At 40.5% G+C, this 10833-nt stretch overlaps 1 protein-coding gene across 1 annotated transcript in view; it reads left to right on the forward strand.

Moving 5' to 3' along the window:
• The first annotated feature begins 5832 nt into the window (after positions 1-5832).
• The window catches only part of fam20a (FAM20A golgi associated secretory pathway pseudokinase), a 21165-nt gene continuing 16164 nt past the window's right edge, over positions 5833-10833 (forward strand). Inside the window, exons 1-2 of the mRNA XM_008437795.2 lie at positions 5833-7183; positions 9992-10185. Coding sequence (XP_008436017.1) covers positions 6810-7183; positions 9992-10185 — 568 coding nt within the window. The 5' untranslated portion in view covers positions 5833-6809. The remainder of the gene's footprint in view (positions 7184-9991; positions 10186-10833) is intronic.

The following is a 10833-nucleotide window of genomic DNA, read 5'->3' on the forward strand; positions in this document are numbered from 1 at the left end:
GTGTGTGTGTGCGTGTGTGTGTGTGTGTGTGTGTGTGTGTGCGCGTGCGTGTGTGCGCGTGTGTGTGTGTGTGTGTGTCAGTGGACCAGGGCAGCGTTGTCTATCTGTACAGGCTTGATTTTTTTTTTTTTTCATTCAAACAGAGAGTGGATTAAACTGAAAAACTTAAGGAAAACTGAAGCAAAATAAAGTGCTTTCAGAGGATTAAATACAATAATCATGCACATGAATGTCATATTAATTTTTGGTTTTTAGTGATGGATTGGAGCCTCTCTTTTTCCAATGTGAAATTAAGTTCAATTCAGTTGAAAAATACTTTTTTTATTCCTAAGAGAAATAAAATGTTGTCCATATACCTTCAAAAGGTTGCTGTGGATGTGATACCGAAGGCAGGAAGGATATCTGGTAGCAGTCAGTGTTGAAACAAATCTGAAGAGGCCTCTGACTGAAGACTGTTTCTGTATGACATCCCATGACATGCAGTATGCATTCAGCAGAGGTATTTTGCATTAGCATGTCCTGGTTGACACCATCAGTTTTCAAACTCGAGTCAGAAAACAGCCTTGCAAATCTAAAATAACTTGATAGATTTAGTTTAGTTGTACATAAACCAAAAAGCAGAGACATCTTGACATTATGTGTTAAATGTAAATAAGATGTTTGGTCAAAACTTTTCTATGGTTAATGATATTGATCTGATATGTTGTTCTCAGCTAATTTCTTTTTTTCTGCCTACATCAAAAACAACAGCATTAAAAAATGTGATGTCATCAGGGTATGTTTTATTCTGTATTTATTGGTGGAGTATCTGACCTCAGCAGTAAACTCAAGCTGCTGGTTTGAAATTCTGCTCAGACTCTGAATGTCCTCCTGCTGACCCGGCCTGCTGCTCACAGGGAGTGTCCCATTCATTTTCATCTGTGTTTATCTTCAACAGAAGGAAATTCATTCAAGAAAGCCTAAAATGCTTGAGGTTAAACTGGCCTTCCAAACTCATCAAACTTACTTTTCTGCCAGTTTTGAACCATATTATGAAAAGAGAAGTCTAAGCATGCTTCACATTCTTCCTGCTCTGAAATTTGGAGCTCTGCTCTGGAAATTTTGGGCAACGCTCCGTTTCACAAGCATAGGAAAGCGCTTTTTTTTTTTCTTTAACAGCGCATATTTTCTTTTGTGTGTGTGTGCATGTGTGTGTGTGTACCAGGTTTTCATATCCTCATGGGAACCTATTTCTGTCTACATTGTGGGGTTATGGGGTCCATTGCTCCTCGCGAGGACATTTTCTTGGTCCCCATGAGAGAAATTGTTGTTTTTGGGTTAGTGGTTAAGTATGTGATGGTTAGGTTTAGGGTTAGGATTATGGTAAGGGTTAGGCTGTAGAAATTAATGGAAGTCAATGTGAAGTCCCCACAAGTGATGAAAACACGACTGTGTGTGATGTGTGGGTGCGTGTGTGAGAGCAAGTTCATCTGTAAGATCTTCTCTGCACATTCCCCCTGCTGTCCACCTGCTTGTCACAACTCAGCCAAAATAAGCGATCAGCTTTGTTTTTGTCCACAAGGTTATCATAATTAACCAAAACTAACAAAATGACGAAAATTGAAACTGAGAAAACATTTTCATTAAACAAAAACAGTAATTAATGAGGAACTGATTGGAAATATACTGCTCGTTCATAAAACTAACTATAATATACTGAAATTATAGATCTTAATTTTGTGTTTATGGATCTATTTTGAATATTTTGAATTGATCTGAAATGTATCTTTATTCCACACACCGGCAGTTGTTGGCAGATAATGCTAATCCGCGAAATGGTGTTAGCAAAAGTTGGGAGAAAACACCAGTCAGTCGTTGTTCAACAATAACTGAATAATTTCTTTTATAAAACTGCATCTTCTGTTGAGTATCTATTACATAATCCATGTGCAACACTTTTTCATTTTTTAAATTCTGCACCAAAAAATGTACTGAAGTGTGGAAAAAACCCTACAACTTATAAAAACTAAACAATTTTTATCTAATAAGAACAAGCAAACACACTCTTACAAACTAATGAAAATAAACCAAATTAGACCAAAAAAAAGTCACAACACAATAAAACTAAACTGTGATGAAAAACCCCCAAAACTATTAAGTCTGCCTCTCCATCCAGCCTGGCTGAGTCTGACTGAGAGTGACGCCTGAACCCATGGTAACCTGCAAACATGAAAACAAGCAGGCAACCACGAGAAAACACTTCAGCTTGTCATTCTCTCCTCTTTCTGTTTCCACATCCGTCCCTGAATGTGTCTGAAGATCCTGACCAGGCTGGAGGTTAGCTTAGCAAGACCAGATTAGCACAGTTGGTTGATATGCTACGAGTATGTTTATTTTATACTGAAATGAGGCATTGTACTTATTATGAACCATGTACGATAAGAAAACTTAACTTGACTTATAAAAGTATAAAGAAAAATCTAACACTAAGTAAAGGAATACTAAGACATAAATTAATACTAAAGTTTATACTTATACCATGGTATGTGTCACTTATTACTTATTTCAGACATAAAGTTCTGATTCTTGTAATACATTGATCCAAGTCCAGAAAAAGCTCAAGTCATTGACTCATGCTTACATTTAATATGATCATGTGTTCTAAATTGTATAATTTTTATGTACCTTAAAAACAAACAAACATTGAGACATTTTTCTGCTTTTGTTATTTCTTTGCTTTGATTTCTTATTTCATAATATTTCACTTTCAATTTATCCTTTAATTTTGCTCTGTGCTTGTGGTTTGTATTTGTTTTGCCTTCGGTATTATCTTCTCATTCTGGTTTATTCTTTCTGTTAGCTCAGTTTCTGATGTTGGGTTTATGTTTGTTCGGTTTGGTATTTGTTTCTGTTTAGGTTTTCTTCCTGCTACTTTCCTCTGTTGTCCCAGCTGCTAGTCATTTTCTCATCTAGTCTCACTGGCTGCCCTCCCAGCTGCAGCTACTTACTTCTGATTAGTCCCTTTGTCATCCCCCCTCCCTCCTCTGCATATCTACCTCTCAGACTCATTACTCTTCACTGGTTACACTTTCCATGTTTCTAGCTAGTTGATTTTTTTCCCCTCCTTTGTTTTAGAAGTTCTTCCATTTTTACAATAAATCTTCCTTTTGCATTGAACTTGCTGCCTCCTTCAGTTTCCATTTTGGTCCACATTAATCATCGTCATGACCCTTCTGGACCTCTCAGATCTTCTGATTCTGGGGATGCAGAACCAGAACCAGAACCAAACATGGAGCAGCAGCATTCGGCTTCTATGCACAAAACTGGAACAAACTTCCAGAAAACTATAAAACAGCCAAAACAGAAAAGACCAATGCAAGACACTGACATTTGCGGTCGCAGTATACCACTTGAGTAAAGGTTCGAGGGGTGTGAATACTTTGTGAAGGTAACATATACCTGCCTTATCTATGGCTGACATCTTGTTTTCTTCTTGAGCTAAACTGCCATCATGGCAAGAACTAAAGAGCTCTCCTGGCTTTAGAGCCTCTTTCTGTCTTATTTTGCAATATATCGTTTTTACTCCACCTAGAAAAGTTCATTACTGGCTGCAGAGAAACCCTGGCAACATTCTGCTACAAGGCCCGGTGGACTCTGAAGGAACCGACTGGAGCAAAATCACTTCAGTATTCCCATAGCCGTGGCTGCTTCACCCCATAGTGAGGCCAAAGTTAAGATTAATGTTGAGGGATTAGAGCAGAATGAATAATGCTGAAGTGGTCTAAAAGCAACTGTTATTCCTCCTGTTATGTCTTTACATCTGTGGCTCCTGCTGATAGCAGAGCTTGCTAACTCCTTCCCTTTCCCTCCCAACCTCGTCTGTTTATTTTGTGTGTTTATTGCTTCAGAATGCAGTTGTGGACCAGAAAAGGAGGAGAACCTTTCTATAAAAGCCCGTTTATATGGCCACTTAGGATTTACTGGGGAAAAAACTTCTTCCTTTGTCTCTCTTGCCGCTTTAGTACATGAAATTTCCAACTATTGTGTCCTGTGAACTTAAGATTTCTATAAACATGTTCCTTTTCCAAAAGTCCAGTAAAAATGTTTGATGTTCTGCAGTATTTATCCAGAATGCATCAACCAGGCGTGGTATCAATCTGTGACATCAGCAGCCTGGAAAGGGAAGTGATTTTCTAAAACAAACTGTTACAGTGTCGTTATTATCCTTCAGAGTCTTCTTATTATTTTTTCTCTGTTGTCTAAGCTGTTGTTTTTTGACCAAAGAGTTTTGTGATACTTGGAATTCAGATAAAAAAAATTTTAAGTGAAGATACCACAAAAAAAATTCCTAATATGACAGCCTTAATATTTTTAGGAAATATTCTTGGGTTGGCGATGAATAGAATAGAGAAACTAAAATAAACTCTCCAACTGGAGAGTTTTTTTTTTTTTTTTTTTTGTCTAATCTGATTTTCTTTGGGAGACGTATGGGGAAAACATCTCATTGTTGTGTCATAGGGGATTTTTTTTGATGACTGTGAGGCATTAAAAAAGGAACAACCATGTTCCTGCTGTGTTTTTGAGGTTACAAGGAAACCAGTGGGCATCTTTAGTTACTGTTTACCCATGTGAAATCGTAGAAGGACATGACACATTTTGCTGCCTCTGGAAGTTGCATAAACATTTTTTTAAAATCACCTATAAGCTCCTGGGTTCAAATTTCAGGCTGCGCTGTCGCCTTTGTTTGTGGAGTCCGCATATTTGCCCAGTGATGCATTACTTTGGTTTTATCCCGTAGTCCAAAAACATTTATGTTCGCTGGAAATATATAGTTAGTAGCAGTAAAAGCTAATGGCTATGTCAAGAAGACGAACTGGGTCAAACACTGACAGATAGGAACAAGTGTATCACTGTGCTTGTGGGAACAGAGGTCAGTGCTACTGACCATTTACTGAAGTAAGTTTTTTGACAATTGCTTTGTTGTTTTTTCGTAAGAGCACTGTTCATTGATTTGGGGCTACATGTAGCAAAGTTGTGGTTAGCTAAAAATTAGACAGAAGTTAGCTCCAACCAATGTTGTGGTTAGCTAAGAGTTAGACAAATGGTAGCTCCGCCCATTAGCCATTTCCCAATCATTTAGTTGTCAGAAAAATGAAGGTTGGCAGAGCACCTGTAGAACGTTCCCCCAGTGCTTTTTGTTTTCCTGAAGCTAACTTGCAGTGACTTTAAGCAAACCTTCCCTAAATTTTCCTGTGAAGCCCACCTATCTTCCTGTTTTCCCAGTCAGCCTCAGCCATTGGCATTGGCAAAAACACGCTGTTCCCGGCTAAAAGCATCAATTTATACTTTTATAATGAAAGCCTGTAGTAAATATAATTACTTTCAGGCAACAGTTTTTTGTCTTTCTTCTTTCCTTGGTTTTGTTTTTAGTTATAGTCTTCAAAATAACTGAAATGGCACTAACCCAGTTTGCCTTTGAGTGGAGAGGCCAATCACAAATTCTGCCACTGCCGACTATAACAGGTTAAAGCTGCCTTTCGCTAATTTCCCTCATTAACAATGTCAGCCTGTTTTATCTTGAAAGAGGGTAAAACACCCTGAAGCTCTACTTTAAGAAACTGACACGTAATTCTGTCACAGTTCACACACGCACACGCGCACACACAACAGATGTTCTAAAGTACCACAATAACAACAGAGGCAGGCTATGAAATCCCCTTTGAGAGTTTGATTGCTTCACCACACAAGTTTCATAGAGCTTTTAGAGAGGAGACGGCAAACAAGGAGCAATAAAGTTTCAGGAGCTGTAAGTGATTACATCAGGGAGGTACAGACAAAACAGAGGGAGGGTTTATTTTAAACCGTGTTCTGCTGCTTGAAAGTTTTGCCAGCACAATTGTTTCGTTCCAGTGCTGAAAGCGTGCTTTGCTGTGGCTCGGCGTGAAAAGTGAGGGGAAGTGATGTGTGAGAACTGCAGCAGGGAAGGAGAATGCAGCTGGGAATTTTGCCTGGAGCGCGGCAGGCTGGAGATCTGTGGCTGAAAGTAAAACAAGCATAAGGAAGAGATGAGAAGAGAGCAAGGGGGACGGAAGTTTGAAGCTGGGATGGTGTGAAGGATGAAGTTGGAGGAGGTAGGTGATGAGTAAGAGTGGACTTAAAAAGGAGGAGACAGGAAGATGACAGAAGAGGAGAGCTTTGCCTTATAGGGAAAACAGAAAGGATCCACAGCGCTTCACAAGTTTCTACACAACAATTTGCATATGGGAACTCAACACACTCTCAATCTCAGACTGGATGTGGATCTGCTGACTTCTGAGGAGAATCCTTCCAGCTTTGGCTTCAGTGTCACTCTGCCTGGGATCTGCGTCTCGGCACCTTTGCTGCACGCACCCTCTGTCTCGGTCTGCTAACCTGTGATTTGATGTGTGCATGCTCACACCCACAATGTTGCAACACTAGACAGTCACAAAAGCAGCTCCTCCTCATAAGCAGCAGGTCCCTGGAAGCAGCCGAGCTGTCAGTGACTTGCTGCAAACGCACGCCTGCTCTCGGCTTCAAGCTCTCCGCTCTCTCTCTTTTTTTTATTTCTTTTTGAAAGTTCCTGCCAAGGAAGGAGGAGGATGGAAAGTGTGGCTGGAGAGAAGAGACAGAAAGCAGAGAGAGAAATCTGAGGAACTGAGAGGCTAGAACAATCTGACAGCTCCGATCTGGCTCTGCTCGCGCCGGGTGACTGGAGGATCCCTACAAGTGATCCCTTGCTTTTGGGTCAATCCGGACCTTCGGCGTTCTCTTAAACTGTTTAATTTCCTCTCTCTTCTTTTGCCTCCACCATGCGAAGAGACCGCTTCCTGCTGGCTGCAACCCTGGCAGTCCTTTTCTCTGCAGATTTCTACTTCATCCTTCTGCCAAAGCTGCAGAGCAGGAGACATAGAGCGGCAAACAGTTGCTCGTGTAGCCCAGACAGCAACCTCAGCCTCCCAAGGTTGGAGACTCTTGCCACACCACACCTCTCCAACTGGACTCATGCAATTCTGTCAAGTGCTGCAACTACACCTGAAGTGGATGATGGAGGCTCCAAGCTGCAGAGGCTGTTCTCCCACCCTCTCTACAACATCCAGACTCCGGAGTTGAAGCCAGAGGAGAAGCTGCTGCAGGTGAAGCAGCTGATGGAGTACTACAGGAGGAAGGTGTCACACTGGGAAAGGTCAGGTTCTAAAGCAACATTAATGAAAGTCCAACTTTATTTTTGTCAGTCCGTCTTGTGTTTATGTTGATGGAAGGAAAGAAGTCTTCAGCTCTGAGAGCACGCGTTGTGGCATGCTGCGGTTTGAGAGGCAAGGTCAGAGTCAGAGCGGTCAGACCTCTCCAGGGCGCGTTGGAGCACACAAACAGAAGTCCTCTTTTTTTCCCAAGACGCATGCCCACTTTGGAAGTGCAGATGTCCAAACATGTCACTCTGACAGCAGGTGTCTTCTGGTCAAAAAGGAATCTAACATTGCTGAAGCTTTTGTTAAATTATTCTCTGGAAGATTAAGCCATCTTTCAGAGTTTGGTTTTTCCAAATCTGAATGTGAGACTCAGACTTTTTACTTTGTGATGAATATTACAACACTTTGAACCTTTGCACATTTTGTCATGTTTGTCACATTTAATTAGTGTAAAACTGTAAAGTGAAAGGATCGTTTGCCATTCTAACAGATGAGCCACGTCAGGCGGCATGTTTAGGGTCAGTGTCCTGCCAAGTGCCAACCTCTGATGCTGCTCTCTCAGCAGATGATGTCAGAAGAGATTACATTCTTAGAGAAGATGTCCAACATCTTGCTGAATGATGCACGTTTTCCCAAAAACTTCAGCCTGCTCTGTCCCTTCTTGATCCCGCTGCATCTCAAACCACCTGTTGCCCAGGTGAACATCTCATTTCTTCTCCTCAATTACCTTCACTTCTTCTGCAATGATGGAACTGGGGCTTGATGTATTTCTGTTTCACTCATATTCAACTCCATACCACACAGTGGCCCACCAGCTCTCTGTACTCAGCTTCTTGTTCACCTCTGATCCACCTGATTATCTCTGCAGACAACAGGATTCTGTTCTGTGCTGGAAGTCTGAAGTGTACAAAGTGAAAAGAAATGGTGTGAGTCCAGTGCCCTGTGGTGCTCCAGTGCTGCTGGTCAGTCACACACACCTTCAGTCTTACAAACTGTTTGTGAGGTAGTCACTGGTTCAGGCAGTTGCTGGATCAATAACCGATCTAGAACTTTGTGTCTTCCAGAGCATCTTGTGAAGCACTTTGTGGTTTTTCTTTATTTGTGAAAGGTGATGGTTAAAGGTTTCTGCTGAGCTGTCCTTAGGAAAGGGTTTTGCTCTATTATCTCTTTGGCTCAATTAACCAGTAAAACTTTCCTAGTTGACAGAAAAGTGGTCAAATTGGGCAACACAGCATTACAGGTACTGTAGTAACAGCTATTTGTCTCCAGCGATTGGGAAAGACACAAAGCAAATGCAACTCAAAAAGAACCAAATTACAAAAAAAAAATTTGATTGAGAACGACGATGATGGAAAGATTCATTTCAGTTAAAGGTGTCAGTTCATCATGGAAGAAATTTGATCCATGATTTGGATCATGACAAAAGCATGATTATTATGATGAAGCGATTTGGTGTTGAATAAGCTGATATTTTGTGGTGAGATGTTTTGTGTCTTCTGAGTGAAGAGCTCATGTTGTCTGTTGTGAACTTGTATACTTATTTCTGCTCCTTTTCATTCGTGATTTCTTTTAATAACTTCATTCATACTTATGATTGAGTAAAGGAATGAAATGAAAAGAATGAAAGACAAGACAAGCACAGCATTCCAGCGTCACAGGCTGCTCTTTCTCCAACATTCCCCTGCATTCAGCTCCATCCAGCATGTCGGCTCTAACCTGTCTGACCTGTTTCTGCTCAGTAAAAGCAGCCCTGCAGCATGATGCTGTCACCACCTGGTATCATGGTAGGCTTTTTCTTTTACAGCTTTAGTTTTCTGTTAGCGGCAGCATTTTATACGTAGGACAAAAACTTCAAATTGGATCTGGTTTACCCAGAGCGCTGTCCTCCAGATAAAAACAGTTATTCAAGTATAAAAATACTGTAGTATTTTGCTCCAGTGTGCTTAACCTGCATCTCAACTCTGCTTCAAGTACACATTTTGTCCACACTCTTCCCAGCTGCCTTGTTTACCCTTCAGGTTGCTTGGTGACCAGGTGGCTAGCCTGACCTGCAAACAAACGTGAACTTTAGCCCTTTGCTCCGTTGTCTTAGTTTGTTTGTAGCCTGTGATGGAGTTTGTTTGAATGTCCAACTAGCTGGTCGGTTTGGACCGGGTTCTGTCCCTCTGACTTCTGATTTCAGATTACTGCTGCCTCTTGCTATAGCTAAAAAAAAACTGGAACTGTTTTGTGTTTTGCAATGTCAAATTTATTTATATAGCACTTTAAAAACAGGTTTAAAACTGTACCAAAGTGCTGTACAAAAACGATGAGATAAGTTGATGAAAAGAAAAAGAGAAAAATTACAAGAAAATAAAAATAAATCCATTAATCCATTAATCCCTATTAAGATAATATAAGTAATAATAAGACTAATAATAAGTAAAAAAATAGAGTAAAATTAAAAAGACAAGATATTTTTTCATATAACTTGACCTGTCTTACTGTCCACATGATCAATTATTTGCTACTACTGCTGTTCTGCTATTGCAGATGGTGACTGTGGCTCTGTGGATAGCTTAGTCATTTTGTGATCAGAAGGTTGTAGGTTTGATTCCAGCTTCCTCCTGCCACATGTTGGTGTGAACCCTGGGCAAGGCACTTAGCCCCAAATTGCCTACTGATTGGTGTATAAACGTGAGTGTGAATGGGTTAATGTAACTCTACAGTGGTCAAAATGATTGGAAAAGCGCTACATAAGTTCAGTCAGTTTACTTATTCTGCAGGCTCTTATTAATTCTTTTCCATTGTCTGACTCTCTGCAGACATAAGAAGCTCTTCGAAGAGGCAGCTACTTTAACCAACATCTCGTTGATGGAGCAAAAGATGACTTATGATCCCAACGCCAGCTGGCTGAGGTTCCACCTGGGAATCAACCGCTACGCCCTGTACGCCCGAGATGATCCCGCCATCCTCCAGCTTCTCACCGACATGCAGAACATGACCATCATTGGCGCAGGTGAAGGGAAATAAAAATGGCATCTCCACCCGCAGATACGCAAGAGTTCACTTGTTTAACAAAAGAGGAGAGAGGACGAGGAAGCAGAGGGATCAGTTGGCCTTCATCTATACTGGCTCAGGAATATAAAGAGAGCAGCGTTGTTAAATCAAATTAAGTCTAGCTTAGATCTGACTGAATTTTGCTAGGTTTTAAAATAAAATGGGATTAAAAATAGTTTGTAAAGTGGGATGATAAAGACAGATAGCGAGGATATAAAGTGGGAGGTGGAGGATGAGTGGTTTAGAAAGGGACCAGAAAAAGAGACAGGCAGACGAGAGGGTCGCTAAAAAAACAGGAAGTAGAGATGAGGTCAGGATGAATGGATGAGTGGGAGGGAGCCATCTATCACTGGCTCTGAGTTTGAGTTTGACTTTATTGAACGTAGTGTAATAAAAGAATAAATAAAGTTACATACAGAGAAAATAAATGTAAAACAACAGCAAGCAAAAGAAGAACAGTAGTGAAGTATATTTACACATTTAATGGAGTTAGTGGAAGTATGAATTCATTTTCACACACCCCTCTCTTCATCCAATACATTACTCTTCACTCAGTTACAACATTCTTTCTTAGTATTTTCTATATTCACATATATATATATATATA

The sequence above is a fragment of the Poecilia reticulata genome, linkage group LG19, assembly GCF_000633615.1.
Source record: "Poecilia reticulata strain Guanapo linkage group LG19, Guppy_female_1.0+MT, whole genome shotgun sequence".
NCBI lineage: Eukaryota > Metazoa > Chordata > Actinopteri > Cyprinodontiformes > Poeciliidae > Poecilia > Poecilia reticulata.